Source organism: Petaurus breviceps, unplaced genomic scaffold, assembly GCF_028583685.1.
Source record: "Petaurus breviceps papuanus isolate PSGF00001 unplaced genomic scaffold, PetGlider_PUasm1.0 90977, whole genome shotgun sequence".
Taxonomy (NCBI): Eukaryota; Metazoa; Chordata; class Mammalia; order Diprotodontia; family Petauridae; genus Petaurus; species Petaurus breviceps.
Genome location: NW_027187391.1, coordinates 22331153 through 22354525, shown reverse-complemented (window position 1 = coordinate 22354525; position 23373 = coordinate 22331153). Strand labels below are relative to the sequence as shown.

At 37.1% G+C, this 23373-nt stretch overlaps 1 protein-coding gene across 2 annotated transcripts in view; it reads left to right on the top strand.

Annotated features, from left to right (window-relative positions):
* The window catches only part of NCOA7 (nuclear receptor coactivator 7), a 220889-nt gene that overhangs the window by 85142 nt on the left and 112374 nt on the right, over nt 1-23373 (top strand). For both annotated transcript variants that reach the window (XM_069077464.1, XM_069077467.1), the window contains exon 3: nt 22472-22713. In XM_069077464.1, coding sequence (XP_068933565.1) covers nt 22472-22713 — 242 coding nt within the window. The remainder of the gene's footprint in view (nt 1-22471; nt 22714-23373) is intronic.

Below are 23373 nucleotides of genomic sequence, written 5' to 3'. Positions count from 1 at the left end.
TTTTCTACCTGTCAATTCTATAATCTGATAGTAATAGAGCTAATAGTAATAGTTAATGCTATTATATAGCACTTTAAGGCTTATAAAGCACTTTATAAATATTATCATATTTTATCCTCACAACAACAATGGTAGGTAAGTGCTGTTATCATTCCCCTTTTTATAGATGAGGAAACTGAAGCAGGCAGAGCATAAGTGACTTGCCAAAGGTCATATAGCTTTGTAAGTATCTGAGACCAGATCTGAATCAGTCTGAATCCATTAGGCTATATCTAGGCGCTCGCACTCCTGTATTAGAGATGGATTTGGAAGCCAGTGTTCCAACTGCAGATCCAATGCTCTGTTCATTATTTTAAAGATGGTAGACACAAGGCAGAGCAACTCATGAACAGCTACAGGGTGGTTACTGGAAACCTCTAGAAGTTACCAAAGCAGTTACTACTTCTGGTTTTGCATAAGGAAAAATTAGAAAGCAAATGTCACTGGAGAGAAAAATTAGAGCTTATCTGCTTAACTTTGACCAGTAATCACTTCAGTGATCACTACCAGAAGCGACATTGCATTCTTAGATTATCAGAGACAATTTTTTGTGTGCACCCTCTCCTGACTGAGGATCTGACTTTGAGTGGCTAGTTAGGCCAAATTGAGAGCCTATGTTACCAACAACTCTGGATATGTATCACTTTTAGTGTGTTTGCCTCAAAAAATGTAAACCTGAAGTTTTTCTTTTATAACTGAGTATATTTATTTTCTATTCTATTCTATTGAGAACTGGTGGATCTTTGCATAGTAGTCATTATTGTAATATAGAGAAAAGTAAAAGAAAAAAAATGATTTCACAATTCAGGGGAGTCATCTTGGGACCAAGTACACATTTAGCAATCTGCATATTCTTTCAGTGATTGACTCTTCTAAATCCTTTGGTGCTCTGACCATTGTCCTAAGAAAAAGATTTTCAGCACACGTTCTATGGTGCTATTTTCTCCCCGCTTCTGCAGGTTAATTTTACATGTGAATTTGATTTGATTTGATATTATCGCATACTGGAATTTTCAGTAGAAGTTGATGAATGTCCATTATTAGGCTAGTTCCAAAATGAAGCAGGTTATGTAAGGAGCTTGCTACTCTACTAAATACTTTAGGTTAATGTTCCTCTGAAGAATGGAATAATAAATGACTCTGTGCATATAAGTTAACTATCATCAAAGTTAAACAGAATCCTTTTTTTGTGCACAGTAAAGGATTTACTAGGATTATCCAACTCTTTCTTATATAACTGAAGAAAAGAAAAGAAGAGAGATGAAAATCTGACAGGATTACCTTAAAGGAAAAAGGATATTGTCTAGAAAAAAAAAGTGAATTGAAATGTGTTAGTCTACAGGTATGTATGTATGTATGTATGTATGTATGTATACACACACTAAGAACCTTCAACTCCTACTACACAGTCTCCATCTTTGCTTAAAGGGGCTCACCATTAACTATGAAAAACACTGTGCTGTGACTAAAGATTCAGCTTTAAGATAGCAAAACTAGTCATCAAATAAACCTTGAATAGGATCAGGCTTTAGAACACAGAAATTACAATGACTGGCAACAAGCAATAACATTCTTTTAAGTAATCAATGATACACATACTGAATTGATTCACTGACATTTGAGAAAAAGAAAACTGACTTTTTGCTTTTTAGCAGCCTTCATAGATAAATTTAGCTAAAAGAAAACTAGATCTAAAGGGTAAGGTTTTAGAAAGCCACAGAGATTTAAGGGAAGGAGAAAGGAAGGAAATAAGTATTTATCAAGTGCCTACTATGTGCCAGGAACTGTGCTAAGCCCTGTACAGATATCTCATTTGATCTGAGGTAGCCCACCACATACAAAAACATATATACATACACATACATGTATTTCTTCCCATCCTCTTCTAATCCCCTAGTTGATTGAGATACTTTACTTAGATACTATCCATTAAAAAGTTGGAGTCTCTGCTCTAAAATGAAATGTAGGATTCAAAAGGAAAGTGTTTGGGATTGGATTTTTTTCCCCTTGATTTATCTGGATAATTAGAACTTCCAAGTATGCCCAAATTCTATACTTACGTGTGTAAACACAGCAAGAATGATTAGTTTGTTTTAATTAATGCTAGCTGATGCAGTTTCAAGTATAAATTTATATGTAACCATGCTTTTTGATGGTCTGATTACATATTCTTAGTTACACATTTTTTTCATTCCTTCATTTACCAAATACTTTTGAAGTGTCTCCTTGTGCATAGTGCTCTGCTAGGCCCTGTGCAGGATCTAAAATAGAAAAAAAAAGTTTGATTCCTTTGAATTCTAGAAGTCCTTATCCAAACTCCCATCTACACTGATGAGTCAGATCCTTCAGACAAGGCTGATGAGTACATCTCCCACTCTGGACTCTAGGGATTTTTTTGAATAGCAATGGGGAGTTTCTTTTGCTATTGGCTTAAGGCTCCATTTTGAACTGTATTCCTCAATATTAGCCGTTAGTAGTAGTAGTAGTTGTTGTTTGTCTTTCATCCTTTTTGTTGTTGTTTTTGCTTTTTGGAGGGCAATTGGGGTTAAGCGACTTGCCCAAGGTCACACAACTAGTAAGTGTTAAGTGTCTGAGGCCGAATTTGAACTCAGGTCCTCCTGACTCCAGGGCCAGTGCTCTATTCACTGCGCCACCTAGCCATCCCCTTGTCTTTCATTCTTGAAGAGGACCATGACATCAGGGAGGTGATACCATGACATGCAATTTGATTTGATTTGACATGCAAAATGAATCGGATTTCAGTGAGAGAAGGCTATGCAAAGTCACCAGTTTCACTTTCTCCTCTGGACCCACCGGGGCCCAGTGGCAAGATATTGATCAGGACAACTGGAACTGGCCCTGGATGCAGTGCGAGACCATGGTGTTTTTAAGCTAAGGTCTTTAACAGGTTTCAGTTTGACTGAGGCAACACCCATTCAGTGATTAAGGCTAGGTAAGAAAGGAGGCAGAGAATGACCTCTGTTACCTAGTTTAAAAAGAAAAAAAGGCAATCTGGGACATTCATGGTTTTTGCCAAAATATAAACAGTTGCTATTTATATTCACTGGGGGCATGGGATGGGGACCCACAAATAATGACCAAGTGGGGCTTGACCTGGAGCCTATTGTTAGCCAATCAATGAGAGTTATAGATTTACAGTCTAGATTAACCACTAGTGCTAGGTACCTGAATACCATTTTAACAATTAAAGTAAATTAGGTTTTACATAGGGATATTTATTGAGAAAATATAGAAAGAAAGAAATATAAACATTTCCATCTGACACCTGGGAGTCCACTCATGGTATACCACCTCATTCTCTGAGGAAAGTAGGCTCAACCTTAAAACAGTTGCTAAAAAGCATTCTCCTCACCAAGTTCACTTCCAACTGTGGCATAGCCAGTGCATAAGTCACTATCTCTCTCTTGGCTGACTTTACTGTTATGTTGGAGCAGATAGGACTTCTGTCCTTGTTGGGCCCGGCTGTTTGAAAAATTTGCCATGGACTTTATCTCCTAAACTTCTGGCTGCTTGTTCTCTCAATCTTTTGATGATCACAAGGTTACCACATAGCCAGTACTCCTCCTCAAAGTAGGAAAGACCCAATGCAGAGTGGCAAAGAACAGAGTCCTGTATTCATTCTTTGAGACCTGAGGCCTCTCTCCTCATTCAGAGACTCAGAGCTTGAGCTTGTCTCCTTCACTCACTGTAACCAGCCAGGCAGGAAATAGGAGCTTTGCCTGGACCTCGTGATGCATGCCATTGATACATCAAAAGTCCAACAAATAGTTGTCACCACACACATTCTCAGACCCAAGCAGGAATTGAATCAACCATGTACATTCATCAGAGCTACACTTGCCCAGTTCCTCAGTACAAAAGAAATTATACTGGGAAACAACTAGATTGTAAAGTACTGGAAAATCATTACTATCGATGTGAAGCCTTTTTTCTTCTCCATGCTTAAATACTTAAAAGCAAAGTGACAGTAATTTCCTCTCTACCCTTATGACACATAAAGTAATGAGATAGAATTAATTTTTAAAAATATAGTAAAAACATGTGCTACCCTTCAGAGTGGTCATCTCCAGAGGTTGTATGCAGCACAACAGCTGGCTAATTTTGTGCTCAAAGAAATAATATACAATTTTGCCCCCCCCCCCCAATGTCTTGATAGGTCTGGGAATATAAATTCATATTTTACATATTTTTCTGTGCCCCTTTGTATAGACAAAGCAATTTCCTCACTTGCCTTGCCCTTATTAATAACTCTTCAGGGATATTACCATTGCTTAATATAGTTTTGAAACTCTTCTTTTGAAATTGCTTCCAGACCCACTTAATAAGCCACATGAGAAAAGCAAACTCTCATTTCTTTATAGTCACGTGACGATTTTAAATTTTTTTGTCTTAATAAAGAAACATGTTATCTAGTTCTAATCTAGTTTATTTACTAGACTTGACTCGAAATTCCTTTTGGTTGTTTTGAGAAATCATATTCACTTTCACAGCTTGGAGATTATTACCTCTAAGGATGTTCAAAAGATTGTGGTATAGTCTTTGAAGGCACTTCTTAAAGAAGAGGTGCAGAAATGTTTTGAGTAATGGCAAGAAAATAGAACAAGTAAATAAACCTAAAGGTGACTACTCTGGATGAAAGAACATTCATTTGATTATATAAGTTATGTTACAATTGCTATCAAAATTATACATACACATATATCAGTTAGTCAATAAGTATTTATTAATCACCTTTTTTTGTACCAGGAACTTTATGCTAAGTCCTGCAGATATCTACAAAGAAAGTCTAAAAATAGTCTCTGCTCTTAAGAAGTTTATAGTGTAATGGAGGAGAGAACATGCACAAAAGAACCCAACCCTATATGCAAATGATATATATAGGATAAATTGTAGATAACCATCAAAAGGAAGACATTTAGCACTGAGAGTAACTAGAAAAGTTTTCTTATAGAAGGAAGGATTTTTTTTTTCTTTTTGGAAGGGGGAAGATAGGGCAATTGGGGTTAAGTTACTTGCCCAAGATCACACGGCTAGTTTTTTGTGTTGTGTCTGAGGCCAGATTTGAACTCAGGTCCTCCTGACTCCAGGGAATGCTTTATTCACTGCAACACCTAGCTGCTCCAAGAAGGAAGGATTTTAGCTGGGATTTGAAAGAAGCCAAGAAAGCCATTTCCAGGGAGGAGATGGAGATGAGGAGGGAAAAACTTTTGAGCATGGGGGACAGCCAGTGAATAATCCCAGAGTCTAGACATGTAGTGTCTTGTTGGAGAAACAGCAAGGAGGTCAAGTGTTATTGAATTGCAGAGGACACGGGAGTGAGTAAGGCATAAGAAAACTTGAAAGGTAGGAAGAGTTCAGGTTATGAAGGGTTTTGAAAGTCAAACAGGATTTTACATTTGATCCTGGAGATGATATTAAGCCACTGGAACTTACTGAATATGAGGATCAGACCTGCACTTTAGGAAGATCAGTTTGATAACTAGGTTGACAATGAACTTAAAGGCTTAATCATTTTTTCTTAACATTACAAGGGTGGGGGGTGGCTAGATGGTACAGTGAATAGAGCACTGGCCCAGGAGTCAGGAGGACCTGGGTTCAGATCCAGCCCCAGACACCTAACACAAAAACTAGCTGTGTGACCTTGGGCAAGTCACTTAACCCCAATCGCCCTCCAAAAAGCAAACAAAAACGAAAACATTACAAGGGTGCTAGAGGAGCATACAAGCCATCCATTAGCTCTCCCTTGCTCTTGCCTTGTGATCAGCCTTTTTAAGTCAGATATTTCTTTGTTAACATTCTGTATTCTGGTTCTATTTCATAGTTTCTTGTTTGTAGTGTGTTTCAGTCTGATCACTCATCATGCAACTCTCCATTGCCCAACAAGGATACTAAAAACATGGATGCTACAAGTAAAACAGGGTGGTGGTGATCTATTAATTTACCAGCAAGTTCCTATCACTGGGAGTAGCTCTTTGCTCAGAAGAGGCAGTACATTTTGAGATTTTTAGAGAAAGTTTAAATGGCAGTTATCCTCTGCCAAGCACTCCCAAGTTCTGGACTAGACCAGGTACAAAGGTGGGAGCTGCTGAGAAAATCCTCCTTCCCTATCTAGAAGACTAGATTATTGGACTCTCAAACCTGGGCAATTAAATAAAGAGTAAGTACTCCTCAGAAACTCCCTCATAAAGCCAGAGTTTGGGAATTTACACTGTCTAGGTCACCAGGAACATGTCAGCCTTTTCCACAAAGTAGATGTAATTCCTTAGGACTTCTTCATTTATTTCTCAGCTGCTACTACCGTGTTTCCCCGATAATAAGACTGTCTTATTATTTTTTTGGACAGAAAAATACCAGAGGGCTTATTTTCAGGGGAGGGCTTATGTTGTCCTGCCTCAGCTCTCCTCCGTGGCACTGCTCTGAATGGCGCCAGCAAGCAAATCACTGGGGAAGAACAGGATGACGCGATCACTGCTGCAGCTCTGATTGGATGCAGCTCGGAGCGCGGCGTGCGTTTCACTGGGGGGGGGGGACGGTGCATACAGAGGGCACCGTAATGTAGCGTGTAGCTCAGGGGATCACCTTCACTACAGTAGCAATCTCAATAGGGCTTATTTTCGGGGGAGGGCTTATTTTAGAGGAATCTTACACAGTAAGGGGAGGGCTTATTTTCGGAATAGGTCTTATTATCGGGGAAACACGGTATCTCTTGAGCCAGTAAAGTCCATACTCGAGTCATCAGCCTCTGACTTCTGTTCAGTAAAAGAGGAAAGGAAAGGCAAAGGTGTCCAAGAACACCTTTTTATACCCTATGGGTAAACAGGTCACATTTGCTTCTGCCACAAGGCAACCATTACAAGCTCAAGGTAAAGGAGAATTTCAGCACCTCCTGCTGCATCCTTTCGGGAAGAAAGGAAAAGGTAAAAGGAAACCCAGAGTCCTTGAAGAAGTTTTCTTTTATAGGCCAACATAAAGGGGCTTCTCTGGCAATCTTCCCAACAGTTTGTGCCAACCAATTTGGATTCTAACTCCTTCTCCTCATGTCACGTTGTCACCCCGGTGCCTTCCTCTCCCCATTGGTGATAACCTCCCAGGAATTACTGCTTTGGAAAGGACTCTAGCCATACTTCAGCTCACTTTTACCCCCAACTGCCTCTGGACTCTTCTTCCTGTTCCTCACCTCCATGTAGATACCTTTCTTCCCTCCACGCCTTCTTTCTAGCACCCTTGTGTTTGTTGTCTTACCCCGTTAGAATGTAAACTGCTTGGGGTTAGGAACAGTCTGGCTTGTATTTGTATCCCTAGCACTTAAGACAGTGTCTGGCACATAGTGCATAATAAATGCTTCGTCCATTCATCTGATTGGTACAGATCCACAGTGTTACTAAGCACTTGTCTATTGTCCTCTTGCCAGTGGGCATGTCACCCTCTCTATGGGGAGTTGTTTTCAGAAGTCCCAGACAAAGGCTTACTTGCCTTATGCATTCTTCAAGTTGGCAACGCTTTTCAGTTCAGCATCTTATATATGGTCTCAAGTGCTAGACAAGGTATGATCCCTGCTATTGGGGGAGGTAGAAGCTGATGATTCTGCCTGAGTTGTGGAGTTCTGCATTCTGAGCAGCAGTAAGGCTAAAACCAGTCTGGGCATTTGTATTAAGTCCAGCACTGATGTGATGAGGTCCTGGAGAATGGAGGATCACCAGGTTGCCTAATGATGGGAGAATCAACCCATGCTGGAAAAACACAGCAGGATAAAGCATCTATGCTTATCGGCATTGAGTTGAAAGGTGTGAGCAGCTAAAGTGTTTTTAGCTTGTGGGACTCAGTCTCAGAAACAAAAACCAAAGGGACTCTGGCATAGTAGGTGGGACTGAGAGACCTGGCAATCCAACTTAGGCAGAGGCAGAGGTGTTGGAATTTCACTAAAATCCCAGAAAACAGGCAGAAAAAGAATAGGAGAACCTGGTGAGAAGAGGAGTCCTCAGGAGCCTAGGCTGCACATGGGTCATGCCCAGTCTAACCTGTTACAAGTGTAATACTTCCATTCACCTAGGTCACCACAATCAAAGCCCATGCAGACGGGAGAAACATTAAATGGGAATGAAGCAGGAATTTGCAGGGGGAGTGAGCCACCAAAACTTGGGAGGAAAGATTAGGGGGACAGAAGAGGGCCTTTGTCATGCTTGCCCTTTCACTGATGGGCTCTTAGCTAGTCAGACCAGGGAAAACCAAATGCTGATGGACTCTGGAGCATCAGAGAGTTTTATTGTTTGGGTATTGTTCAGAAAAAAAGGTATTGTCCCTCTTCTGAAAAGCAATGCAGAATCATTTTAAATGCACAAAGTAAAATAGGATTGTAAATGAAACCAATTATTTTGAAATACAGTTATCAAAATATTAAAAATAAAGTTCAGATTAAGAACCCCCATTTAATTGTAAGTATTAGATAGGCAACAAGGGACCATATCTTCTAAACTTTACTTCTCCTCCAGTACCTAACATAGTAATTTGTACATACTAGGTGTCTCATAAATGCTTGCTAGGTGAATGCTGAATTTTCCTGATAGATTTTTATTTACAGGAAAAATCTTTAGAGAGCAAAGTCTGCATGTTTCTATGTAAACCTATGAACGAAATATCTATTCTGAATGCCCCCATGAAGAACAGTTTTTCTATGACCGATTCATAAATAAGAAGTTACTTATTTATTTAGCAAAAGAATTGGAAATAAAAGTAGATACCCATTGATTGGGGAATAACTAAATATAGTACATGAATGTAATAGAATATTGTTGTGCTGTAAGAAACAATGCATGTGATGAATACAGAAAAACGTGGATTTACATACATTAATGCAGAGTAAAGTAAGCAGAGCCCCTCCCCCAAAAAAAACATACACAATAAGTGCAACAGTGTAAATGGAAGGAACAACCACACAACAAAAAAAAACCGAAAGTGAATATAACAAAATTATAATGATCAAACATGATTTGAATGAAGAGATTGGAGAATATAAACACAACTTACTGATTCATGGAGCATCCAAATGAGTGACATATTTCACACATTTTTAATCAGTTATGTGATTTTTTTTCTCTTTATATATCTATTTGTTATATAGGATGACTTGGGGAGCAGAAGGGGAAAGGATACTATGTATTACTATGATATAAGAAACAGAAAATTTGGGGCGTCCAAGTAGCACAGCGAGTAAGAGCACCGGCTCCAGTGTTGGGATGACCTGGAGATCGAATCCCGGGCTCAGACACTTAGTACCCACCCAGAAACACCTGGCCATGTAACCTTGAGCAAGTTACTTAACCCCAATTGCTTAGGGGCAGCCAGGTGGCTCAGCGAGTAAGAGCACCGGCTCCAGTGTCGGGAGGACCAGGATCAAATCCGGGCTCAGATACTCAGCACCACACCCAGAAATAACTGGCTGTGTGACCTTGAGCAAGTTACTTAACCCCGATTGCTTAAAAAAAAAATTTAAAAAAAAAGAAACAGAAAATTCAATATAAACATTATAAAAATACTGCTCTCATGGCTACTGGACTATTTTGTGAAAAGTTTATACCAAACACAACCCCCTGCCTGTCCTGTTTCTTAGACTATTGACAGTTTTTACTTTTGGCAGGTGCATAAAGCCAGATTTCTGCTACTTAAGGTCTAATCAATCATTCAATAAAGCATTTATAAGCACCTGCTATGTGCCAGGCATTGTGCTAAGCACTGGAGAAACCAAGAGGTAACTTGTGTCTTTGTTATTGTGAAGTGCAGCTCTTTCATTCAATCTCAAACTGCTGACTTAACCATTCTCTCTCATTTTCATTGCTACTCACAGCAGCAGCCATTGTGCTCTTGGCATCAGTTAGAATTGGGGGAAGTGGGGAGGGTTAGATTGTATTTGGATAATAAAGGTTCATCACAAGACAGTGGAAGGGTGGGTCTTATTTAGAAGATAAAAGTTCACTTCAAAACAGTTACTTTTGCTTTTTTTCCTCCTAAACTTAGAGCTTTTTACCTGGAAGACAATTTAGATATGATCATCTGGTCCAACCTCCCTCATTTTATAGATCAATAAACCAAGGCCCAAGGAGATCAAGGGACTTACTCAAGATTGCTCAGATGATTTAATAATGAAATAATATTTTTAAAACACTTAGCATAATGCCTGGCACATAGTAGATACTAAACTTCCCCCTGGAAGTTAACTGACTGGACTTGATCATGAATCTTTTAGCTTCCTGTCCATTGAATGCTGTTCCACTTCTGTCATGGCAGCGATTCTTAATTTGGTTTTACAACATTCCCAGATACACTGAAGTATTTAAAGAGGTATTATAAAATTCTCAAAACCAAATTAATTTAAATTATCTTTTACTTTTTTCTAAAAAAAATAATACACACACATATATATGCATATATATATACATATATGTTATGCAGAACTTTTCAGAGGAGTATGGAGAAGTCAAAGAAAAGGTGATAGGGTCACACAACTAGTAAGTGTCAAGTGTGTGAGTTCAAATTTGAACTCAGGTTCTCCTGACTCCAGGACTGGTGCTCTAACCACTGTACCATCTAGCTGCCCCCCTTTTTAAAGTTGTTTTATTTGTTTTTATTAACCTTGACCCCCTGTATAATAATCACTTATTTTCTTTTCATGTAAAGGACAAATTTATTCTTTGTGCTATATACTGTGTTACCTCAATGTCTAGTTCACTTTTTCTGAATATAACTTAACAAAGTACAAAAGTAAATCACAGCTTCTTAAAAAGTCAGGTAATTTTAGTGTACACTATAATAAATGTTGTGATTTTTATTTTTTAAAAAGTTTTTTTTTTTACACATTTGGGTGATTGACTTCTTTAAGGTGATTTTTCACACTGAAGAAAAACATTGTTTAGTGATTACATTGAAAACTTGATGTAGTCTCCTTTTCATACATTTGCCAGAACTTTTGTTCCTTTTGCTAGTTATACCAGTATGATTTCTTCTGTTTTCATATCTCTCAGATTCCCTATCTCCTTAATGCTTCAATAATCTCATAATCATACTGTACTTAGGACACCTCACTGATTTTCAAAGTCAGACTGTCACTTTCCTTACAAAGGATGACTTCAGAACAAGCTTTAGAAGCAGGAGAAATTGGACTCAGAACAAAGTACATTTTAAACTTTCCCAATTGATTTTAAAAGGAATCTTGAAAATGTGTTAATTTTCTTATCAGTATTCACTTCTTTTTTACTTAAATGCTTTGTCTTTTAAAAAATATATATTGTAGATGAATGGCATTTAATAAACAATTTTTTTTGGCAAAGTGTATTTAAAAGGGCATCTGTAATATAATACCAAAAGAAGGCAACTTCCCAGGTTCAAAATACCAGCATAGGTGCTCTCTATTTTATTTATTGACAAACCAAGAACAGAGAAGATCAAAACATGACATCATTCCAAATACAGCATTCACTAAGTGTGATTAAATAATCTCCAAGTACTACCCCACCCCAGGATCTTCCAATCATTCAATCAATTACAAAGTCTCTGTTCTAAATACTTCTCCACCCCTAGGCTATACCTTAATTAAGTCCACCACAAAGCCCCTCTTCTCAAATGTAGATTAGTTTCCAAACATAAGGTCAAAAGTTCCCCACCCCTGGATCACAATTGAATCTACCCCAGAGTTACATCAAGTTTAAACACAGCACTTAATACCCAAATGGAGGTCTTTTCTTCATCTTGACACGAGGCAAGTTCTCAGCAATCTTAGTTCCTGGGGAGACAAGGCTTAGCAAGGCCACAAGATACATTGCCAGTCCCTTCATGAATTCATCCTCTGTCTGTAGAACAGTCCTAGAACCCCTGAACACATTAGCAAAGCCCTCTCCCAGGATTTCTGTAAACATACAACAAGAAAATCCTTCTTCAGGGTTTCTGTACCAACAGAAAGGCTCCCAGACCCCTGCAACAACAGCACTGTCCTTCACCAGTGGACAGTATTCACTCTGTCTGCAGGACAGTCTCCAGACCCCTGCAACAACAGTACTGTCCCTCACCAGTGGACAGTATTCACTCTCTGTCTGCAGGACAGTCTCAGGGCTTCTTAGCGAACAGCCAGGTTCCAGGACTTCTTCAACAAAAGGACAGTCTTTCACCAGTGGACAAATCTGGCAAAATAACATCAAAACAGACAGACAAAGTACCAGCAAAACAGCCATGTCTCCTCAGTCCTTGGCAGCTCAGGGGGCAGGTCTCAAAAGTCCAGGGCAATTCAAAGCGGCCACAAGCAATTCTCTTAGTCTCTCTCTCTCCACGAGGTGCTGCTACCAAAAAAATCTTCCACCTCTCTCGACTCTCCAAATCTACATCACCAGCTCCTCCCACTTCAGGACTTTCTTTTCACTTCAACAAGCCCATCCCACAGGTGGGATTAACAAACTCTGGGTTTTAATACAATCAATTTGAAAACCAAGCCAATACAGGGGAATCTTTAATTGCCATTACTATCACAGCATCTTAAAAAAATAACACAAAATTAAGTTTTTACATTCCCAGGCTTCTAAGTCAAAAAGTAAAATTTATCAAATAGGAATAGTCCTGAAAGTGGAAAGCCAATTTACCTTTTTACCTTCCTGACACAATAAACAACTTGTTGGTCACAGAGAACAGAAAATTATTTGCTTAAAAATAGAAGTCAGGAAGCCAAGAGCTCAATGATCTTTGTTCAAGTGAGTTTGGATACGAAGGAAACAGATCCAGTAATATCAGAACTTAAACCATATGACAAGGTGAGAGCATTGTTAAAGTGTAAGATGGGTAATTTTTGTTATTTTAAATTAAAATTTTCTTGTATAAATAAAATATATGCAACCAAGAGAAGGAATGCAGAAAATTGGGCGGCGGGGGCAGGGGGAGAAAGAACTTTCATAGACAATTTCAGATAGAATGGGATTGAGTTGGAATATTGGTATGATGTAGGAAATGATGAGCTGGTTGATTTAGAAAAACATGGAAAGATTTGGACATATGAAAGAAGATACTATCCATCTTCAGAGAAACATGACAAGTAGAAATAAGTATAGTAAGATCTTACATATATATGTTTATAGATATCTATATCTATATTATATATTATACACAAACACATCTCCCCACTTAATTGTAGCCTTCTTTGGATAGGGGAAAAAAGTAAAAAGTACACAGCAGAGAACAAAGGAAAGCCTAAAAGAAGCAAAGCAAAGCTGGACAGCTTTGAAAACGATGTGTAATATTTATTATGTAGGTTTTCTTGAAATGGAAATTTATTGCTTTATGTTGAATCCTCTCTTATGTTCCATATATATGACAATTTTTTTCTTATTTTGTACTTAAGTTCTAAATAAATTGAAAAACTTTAAAAAGAAAAGAAACACAAACATACACACAAAGAATATATGCTGTGCAGAACTTTTCAGAGGAGTACAGATGTACTAATGTCCAAAAAAAGTTTAATAGGGTTTCATTTCCAAAAAGCATATTCCAAATCTGCAGTGCTTTTAATTGCCTGTTTTATATTCTTATCAGCAGATGAAGTGTCAAATAATTAAATGGCATAGGAATATTCATTGTACTATGCATTACATATTTTAGCATCATCTAAGGTTCCTCAGTAGATCCCACTATAAATATAATTGGGTTTAGCGGTGATCCTTGTGTTCAACAATCTTCTATTAATAATAAGAGAGATATAAAACAAGGAAATATATACATGCCAGAGGTGTTCACCTTTGTCATGAAGAATGCCATGGACACATTCTAATAGATAGGATTCCCTATATCTGAAGTTTTCTAGAGATTTCTCTTTGTAGATAATATCATGTAGATTACATCAAGCCCCAGAATACTAGGGGACGTCTTCCACGAGAATACAACCCCTCTTGATTAATTTAACAATTCACAGAGGGCAAATCAAATGGGTACAGAATGCTTACCATTCAGACTCTGACATATAGGATTCTAGGATTGAAGATGAAGAATAGAAAAAGCCAGATTTTATTTGAGAAATTGCATAGAGGGTTCCAGAATCCCAAACTGCTCTCTGTCAAGGACACCCATTTAAAAAATATTATCCTGGTGATTGTATATGTTTGCAAGTCATGATCTCACAATCTCTAAAGAATCAAAACTGCAAATGATCCAGAAAGCAGTGGCACAGACAGATGTTGGGCATAAATAGACTATTACATGCTATCAGAAATGACTGGTATGCAAGAAATATTGTAAAAAGTATCATTCCAGAAATGACCAAAAAAGTGGTCTAATTTACATGGCAAGAACAACATATAAAACAAATGTAGGAGGGGCGGCTAGGTGGTGCAGTCAATAGAGCACCGGCCCTGGAGTCAGGAGGACCTGAGTTCAAATCTGGCCTCAGACACTTAACACAAAAACTAGACATGTGACCTTGGGTAAGACACTTAACCCCAATTGCCCCATCCTCCCCCCTCCAAAAAAGAAAAAAAAACAACTTAAAGAAAACCCCAACAAATGTAGGGATGGAAATAAAAACTTATACAACATCTTCTATATACCAGGCACTGTACTGAGGGCTTTATAAATATTATCTCATTTGTTCCTCACAACAGCCCTGGAAGGCAGGTACTATTATTATCTCCATTTTACAGTTGAGGAAACTGAAGCAAACAGAGGTTAAGTGACTTGCCCACAGTCACCCAGTTAATAAATATCTGAGGTTGAATTTTAATTAAGGTCTTCCTCACAGGTATCTCTGGAACATTAAAAAACCCAGAAAAGATATCTGACATATTGAGTAGATCTCCTGGGGAGGATTTTTGAGAGGACATGGATAAGAATTACACAGGATGAAAAGTTATGGATGGGTTGCAAAATCACCCTCTAGATAGAGTTCTAACATTGATGAAATCACGGTTTCATTAAAGAATTTTAGTTGAAGAAATGATATTCATTAGAAACTTAAAAAAAAAACTTTTAAAACTTTACCTTTTAGCCACCAATTTTGGAAAAGAAAAATCAAAATGGCTTGAGCTAGTAATGCCCCTGTGTTAAGTTCTCTAATGGTGGGATGGAGACAGGGAAGATGGAAAATAGTTATTAACTTTTAAATATTAAGTGATTAGATCCCAACATATTTATAATAGTGGGACCAGTTTGCTGATTGAGTCAATCGTGATAGACATTTTATCACCAGAACACATTTGAAAACAGTGTATGGCCCTGGATATCTTGGATCCCTAATTACTGAATTAAAGAGAGAGATTCTTAAGGAATCAAATAGTTTTAATTATATTAGTTTTAAAAATTAATGTTGTTTTGGTCATTTATGGCTAATGGACATTTTTAGTTGATGCAAGCATCTAAATAAGGAGATAGGTTTATTTTTGAGACTATGATGGTAATCAGAGAAAACTGTTAAATGAAAATTTGTGTGAATATAAGCAATCATGCAGATAGAATAGCAAACAAATCAAAACTTGGAATGAGATTTTTAACTCAGTCTTTACTCTGTCCATTTTTAGCTCTTCCTTTTCTTTCTTTTCCTGTTTCCTTTTTTCCTCCACTTTATAGACATTAATCTCTGTCAGCAAAAAAAAATTCTTTCTAACTCTTTGTGCTGTATTAACTTTTCAAAAGTACAGTAGAAAGATCAGTTTTAGCTACTACTTATTGTCCTGATTTCTTCCCTTTTTTTTTTATAACAAGGAAAATAGCTTTGAAGACTAATGTAATTTTTATCTGGCCACTATTTTGTCTAGTTGAACCACTTCAACTGTTTGACCCCCTCACTCAGCTTTGGAGAGGAACTCCAATAGGATATTGGTAAAAAAAAAAAATGGAGAAGGATGTGAAGGGAAAGGTCCCACTAAATATAAAATTGTTTTGTTGGTTTTTTTAACACTAATCCAAGCCTGTGGAATAAGTCATTCTCACTACTTCAGATATAATGAATATCTTTAAGACATTGCTATATTCTTTCTTTAGAGGATCATCTCTTGTAAAGAGATTGGAATCCCAAGGTATACCTGAAATTTTTCTTATTAGCCTCCCTTTTCTAACATCCTTCACTTCATAAGAGGAAAAAACCACCCTCTTTCCTAATTACTAACAAAAGTGTTAGCAATTTGTCACAGATTCACTGATTCCTTTATCCTTGTCTCCAGCTCATTTTTTATTAATCCTGTGTAGATCCCAGTGAGAAACAAATCTTGTAGTAATGTTCTTTGGGTAGGTAAGGTCTTCTACTGCAATAAAATAGGGAAGTGAAACTCCAAATGAATAAATTCTTTTGTAGCAAAAATGATCTCAGAATCCCTGTTTGCAGAGAACCAAGAGGCTTTATCCAGAATTTAAAAAGACAAATCTGTCACATGCCTGTGGTTTGGGAATAGTATTTGACTTTTACTGCTTTTGTAACTATGTTCTTTAAGAATAAATCTCCCAAGTTCTTTTTTTTTTTGGCTTTTTGGAGGGCAGTTGGGGTTAAGTGACTTGCCCAAGGTCACACAGCTAGTGTGTCAAGTGTCTGAGGCTGTATTTGAACTCAGGTCCTCCTGACTCCAGGGCTGGTGCTCTATTCACTGCGACACCTAGCCACCCTATCTCCCAAGTTCTTGACTAAACAGTGTATACTAAAGATCACAGGAGATAAAATTGATTTAATAAAATTGATTACAACAAAAGCTTTTGCACAAACAAAATCATTGTGGGTAAAAACTAAAAGGGAAATCGTTGAGTGCAAAAGAAATCTTTGAAGCATGTTTCTCTGACAAATGTCTGAAATCTAAGATATGTAGGGAGCTTATTCAAATATATAACAAGCTATTTTCCAATACATAAATATATAAACTGTCTTGCAGGGGAAAAATGCAACCTAAAATAATAGCTACATGAAAAACTTTGCAAATAATTAATAATAAGGGGAATGAAGATGAAGACATTTGAGATTCTTCCTTAAACCCATTGGTAACTACTGTGGGACAAGGAGGTTTCTCCAGGATTTTAAATAGTATTTGATGAACCAATGTGGGGTCTCTGAACTTGGATTACCCACGTCTCAGGATAATAAGGTTAAGTACAAAGTTAAGAACAAGTCAAGTAGCAGGCTGTGGAGTGACCAGCAAACAAAATTGTTAACTTCTGTAATTATGTTAACATCTGAGTCATCCTACTTCTGTTACACTTAGTTAGGCTTCACTTAGTTATTAGAATATAAATAAGTTCCTTGAGGGCAAAGACTGTTTCGTTTTTGCCTTAGTTTCACCAGTACTAGCATTTTGACTGGCACATAGTAGGGGTTTAATCTATACTCACTGATTATATATGCCCTGTGCCAAAAGCCACCCCTTTATTCCACAACCATACCACAACTTCAACCAAAAAGCTATAATGATCTTAAGAAAAACAGTTAATTTTCTTACTGAGTCCCTTCAATGCTAATTGTCTTAACTCAGCCATGACAGCACTTCCTTTTAAAAATTAGTCTAAATGCAAACGATTTGACTACCAAATAAAAAATTGCAAAAATGTTAGAAGAGGGGAGACTGAACAGGAAATGTGTCACACCAGCCAAACTAGCAAAATCTTCCCCTTAAAGAAAAAAGTAGTTTAAAAGTGCTTAAAGTATATTTCCCCTCTTGGGAGGAGGATTTTTGTAGTTGTACTCATTGTTTTTTCAGTTTCAAACTAGTCATATTCCTAATGCTGCTGATAACTGGGGGGAGGGGAGGGTGAAATGTCATGTTTACTTTTAAAATGAGAGAGGTAACAAATTGTGAAAATGTTCAAATATAACTTCAAAATTTCTCCTAAACAGATAACTTGGTATCAGTGCTATTTTGCAGTTCTTCCTGAAATTATAACAGTTTGAGGTTTGCTGATTTATGACTAAAGTTTTCTGTGTAGGGAGGGAGAACAAAAGAAGTGCAGAAATTTGCCACATCTTATTCAGCATGTTATAGAGTTGGGGGGGGGGGGGTTAGTGATATTCATTAAAAACATATGCTCTAGAGACTAATTTAATTATCTTGAATATAAATGAAGGGAGGGCATTTGTAAGTGACTTTCAGTTTAAAGTAAAAAAAAAATTATTAGCATTCTTAAGTAATTAAAAGTTCCAAATGGAATTGAAAGAGTCTTTGCTTCCTCTTTTTCCCCCTCCTACAAAAGTTTTCCTTTGAAAGGGAACCCAGGTTCAATTGATGTATGTTGTTATTGGCCATTAAGGGTGTGAGGTATAACTTGCAGTGAAGTTTCCCCATTCTGAACTTCCTATATACATTCTTCTTACTTCCTTATACTTTGTAACTAAGTTCAGTGTTTCCATATATATATATATATGGGTTATTGTGTATTTCAAGGTAATGTAAGAGCTATTGAGTATTAATACAATTGATTGGATTAACTATTAAGACCAAATTAGAGGCATTTTTAGCTTGGGAAAAGGAATATGTGAGAGGTAGCAAAGGGTTAAGTTTCTATAGAACTGCAAGAATTGCTGAAACAAGACTACTGATAAAAAGTACCACACAGTAGCCTTGCGAAGAAGTTGGGTTCCCAGTTCCCAGAGAACTCCTAGATAATACTAAAAATGAAATAATGTAGAATAAAAGGAGCTGGCAGCAGTAGGTGGATTTGACCAGTCAGAAAGCAGACAGCGGCCTTGGGACACTCAGGCCCAGATAAGGATACATCTAGGTTGGACTGAAGGGGTTTCAGTATTCTGGGGTTGTTACTGCGCTTGTGTAGTGGACCTCGTGTATTATGTGTATTATCTAACAAAATTAGAGCCTCATTAGTAATAATTAGGGCAATGAATGGAGAGGGCTTTGCACTGATTGGTTGACATTAATAAGAAGATTGTGAGCTTTCCTTACCAACCAATGGTAAGGTGGGACAGTGGAGGTGTAGAATTCCCACGTTAGGGCTTTATAATCTTGCTTTTGCCTTCTGTAGTGTTTTCCTCCCTTCTGACTTTTTTGTTGGATTTGGGGATGCCCTTTTCTTGAGAAAGATGGTAATAAAGTTTTTGCTTCTACCTTGAGAAGTCTCAGAGTCATTTTGGGTGAGTGGTCTTCTGACCCATACAAGGGTAATGTAAGTCCATAGCAAGACTAATACAGTAGTGGAAATATTTGATATAAGATTGTCTCTTTTTGTAGATAGGCCTTCTTCTCAAGCAATCTTTACTGCTTGGTTTGCTTGTCTCCATGGTATCAAGGATACTGAGTTTTAATTTCAGTTCTTCTATAATAATCCATATTTTGGGAAAACAAGTTTTATTTGGGGATTTTATATAACTCACTTTGCAGAAAAGAACCACCTCCTCTTTTTACCAGAGCAGCATTTCAAAGTTTGACTCATGACAGAAAAGAAAAGAGTATTTATTTGCTATTTTCTGAATATGATTCTTTTGCAAGACTTCTATTGTCTATTGTGATCATTTTTTCAGACAGCCAAAAAAAAAAAATGGATGACTGGTCTGTACTGATGGGAAAAGGGTTGGTCTGTTGCACGCTATGCCTGCCAGGCAACTTGCTCATTTATCAACCAGTGGAAAACTGAGATATTGGCTGCTAAGCAAAGAGTAAGAGCAATATAACATTGTTGGGATCCAATGCTTTTACCTAAGAAGTCAAAATATTTTACAAGTGTCATAAAACTTAATTTATCCTCATGCCATCATTGTGAGTTTTGAGGAGACAGACTTTATCACCTCAACTTAATAAGTAAAAATGTTAAAACAGATTGTTGGAGTAATTTACTCTTCATTTCCAAGCAAGTGGTTGGCAAACCCTAAAATTCATTGCTATCAACTGATGCCATTGACTTGTTCTATCTGCTTACCACATTTTTTTTTCCATTAGCACACATTCAAATTGTGCATGTGCTCAGAAGGGCAAAGGAAATCTAGAAGGGGAACTGAAATGCTAACTATGCCTTAGTTGAAGAAAAAACAAAACTTTTAGGCTAAGTACTCAAAGGATATGAAAAAAGACTTCTCAAAAGAATTGCAAACAATTAGTAGGACCATATAAAAGATTCATCAAAATAGTTAATAAGTAAAATGCAAATCAAAACAATTCTGAGGTTTCACCATATAGCCAGCAAATTGTCAAAGATGACAAAAGGTGATCCTAGTCAATTCTGGAAAAGCTGAGGGTACACAAGCATATCAGTACACTGTAGAGGGAGCTATGAATTGGGGCAGCCATTCTGGAAAGCATTCAGTCATACATGACTCTTTGTGACTCCATCTGAGATTTTCTTGGCAGAGATACTGGAATGTTTTGCCATTTCCCTCTCCAACTCTTTGATAGATGAGGAAACTGAGGCAAACAATGTTAAGTGACTTCCCCAGGGTCCCACAGCTAGTAAGTGTCTGAGGCCAGATTTGAACTCAGGTCTTCCTGACTCCAGGCCTGGTGACCTATCCATCATAGCACCTAGCTCCCCCCAGAAAGCAATAAGTAATTATGTTAAGAAAAAAAGTAACTAAAATGTCCATGACTTTTGACCCATAAATGCAACTTCTAGGTCAAAATGTCAAAAACAAGGAAAAAAGTCATTTACACCAACATATTCATAGAAGTGATTTTTGTGGTAACAAGAAACTAGAATCAGAGTAAATATCAATGAATGGGAATGGCTAAGCAGATTGTGTTAGATGAATGTAACAGAGTATTATTGTAACATAAGAAGTGATGAATATGAAGAATTCAAACCTACATGAACTAACATAAAGTAAGAAGAGCCCAGAAAATACAGGGATGAAATACACAATGATTACAACGTGGAAATGGAAAGAACAACAAAAAAATCAAGAAACTGAATACTATATAATTATAAAAACCAAGCTTAGTCCTGTATAAGAGATAAGAAAATGCCTCTCTCCCTCTCTTATTTGCAGAGGTGTGATGCTATGAGTATGGATTATTGTATATAGTGTCAGATTTGGTTGCTGTGTTGATTTTTCTGAACTCTTTTTTTTCTCTTTTAGTCTTTCTTTTAAGGAATGGCTTATGGCTGGGAGTGGATATGCTTAGAAGAATATATTCAAAAACAAAGATGATAGAAAAATAAAAATATCAATAAAATTTTCAAATTTAATTCAAAGTGTTGCATTCAAGCAGTTTTATATTTTTTTCTTTTTTTTTTTTAAGCAATCAGGGTTAAGTAACTTGCTCAAGGTTACACGGCCAGTTATTTCTAGGTGTAGTGCTAAGTGTCTGAGCCCAGATTCGATCCCAGGTCATCCCAACTCTGAGGCTGGTGCTCTTACTTGCTGTGCTACCTGGCCACCCCATGCAGTTTAATATTTTTAAGGGAAATAGACATAGTCTGTATTCTGAAGGAGTTTCCAGTCTTATTAGTGAAACATTATAGACTAGAGAAGGAGTATTTTAAAAAAATAACACAAGGGCAAAATGTGGATAGACATGCTATATATTGAATTATTATAAATCTGTTTATATTTCTGTGGCTTGGGAATTGTTGAAAGTATGAATTGGGGGAAATGAGTTAAGTAGTATAGTTCTTCTTATAAATTAGTATCAGTAATAGTCAACTTTCCCCATCCTAAGCAAATTAATAGTGGATTTAAAAGCATATTCATGTAAAGTAATCATTAGTGGCCAGGTTCTCACAGATTAAACATCAACTTAGGAAACTTTTTTTTTTTTTAAATAAGCATGTAAGGGGTGGCTAGGTGGCACAGTGAATAGAGTACCATCCTGGAGTCAGGAGGACCTGAGTTTAAGTGAAGCCTCAGAAACTTAACTCTTACTAGCTCTGTGACCTTGGGCAAGTCACTTAACCTCAATTGCCCTGCCTTCCTCCCCTCCAAAAAAAAATAATAAGCATGTACTTGTATTTTGTATGAGAAACCCATAATGTGAGATTGCAAAAGAGGATTTTTATATCTATAAGGAAAAATTGTATCTTCTAGAAAAATCCTTACCTTTCTTCAGGTCTAAATAATGCATCTTTTTACAGAATTTCTTAGAAATAAACTGGAAGGGGGTGCGGCTAGGTGGCACAGTGAATAGATCACCGGCCCTGGAGTCAGGAGGACCAGAGTTCAAATCCATCCTCAGACACTTAAGACTTATAAGCCATGTGACTTTGGGCAAGTCACTTAACCCCAACTGCCCTGCCTTCCCCCCTCCAAAAAGCAGCAAAAAAAGAGAAATAAACTGGAAGGAGCTCAGCATTTTAGCATCACAAGAATTTAATAGTTGCAAATGGTAAATGTAATGAATAGGAACATAAAACTGGAAACAATACATGAAAAAGACTTCAATATATTAAGTAATCAATTTCCAGAAGCCCATCAAGAAAAAAATAATAAAGCTGCCAAAGTAGCTCCTTTCTAATGATGTTTTTCACCCCCTCCTAGGTTGAAAAAGAAAAAGCAAGCCAAACAAAATGCTGAGACAGCAGCAGCCAATTCTCGCAGCACCACAACTACTAAGACTCAGGCTGGAAGAGAAGATGCTAAAGCAGTTATTTCAGAACAAGATAATAGCAGCATTCCTGTGGAAGAGGTAGAATATTTAACTGATGAAGAGAAAAAAAAGAGAAAAAACAATCAGCTAAAAGAGATCAGACGTACAGAGCTAAAGAGATACTATAACATAGGTAAGTTATAATATTGCTTTCATTTTAAAGCAAGCTTTTGAAAATGTTTTCATTTCTCTGTTACTTAAAAGTTGATAATAGTAAATGTCTTGCTGTGAAGATCAAATTAGTTGCATTTGTTTCTCCTGTGAGAGATATGTTTATGCTAATGTAATCAATAAGTGACCATGACTGGTAAGGTTAACTATATAGGGTAAGTCCCTACCTTTGAAATTTGGGAGTTTGGTGACTTCTCCCAAACTACATTTTCCTACTCTAACCAGGTGGCCCAGAGATTAATTATTTTCCTTTGTTCAACCTCTGGAGGCCAGAAAATTCACTATAATGGATGCCAGTCTACCCTTCCTAAGTCTTGCTTACTCATGACTCTGTGGCTTAGGGGTAAATAGTCCTAAATCACGTGGTTTGTCTGACTCAGCTATTTGGGAGCTTACAAGAGTTATTAATAAAAAGATTAAAACTATAAAAATGTCATAATTACAGGGAAAAACCTACAAAGATAGCATGAGATATTAGCTGTTTTAGATGAAGGTTCAAAGCTCAGGCCTGTTTAGTTCTGTATATTTCATGTTTTTCATTGGCTTTCTCCATTATAGTCCCTCAATACACAATTAACAAACAAGCATGTGTGTATATATACATATATATATATATATATAT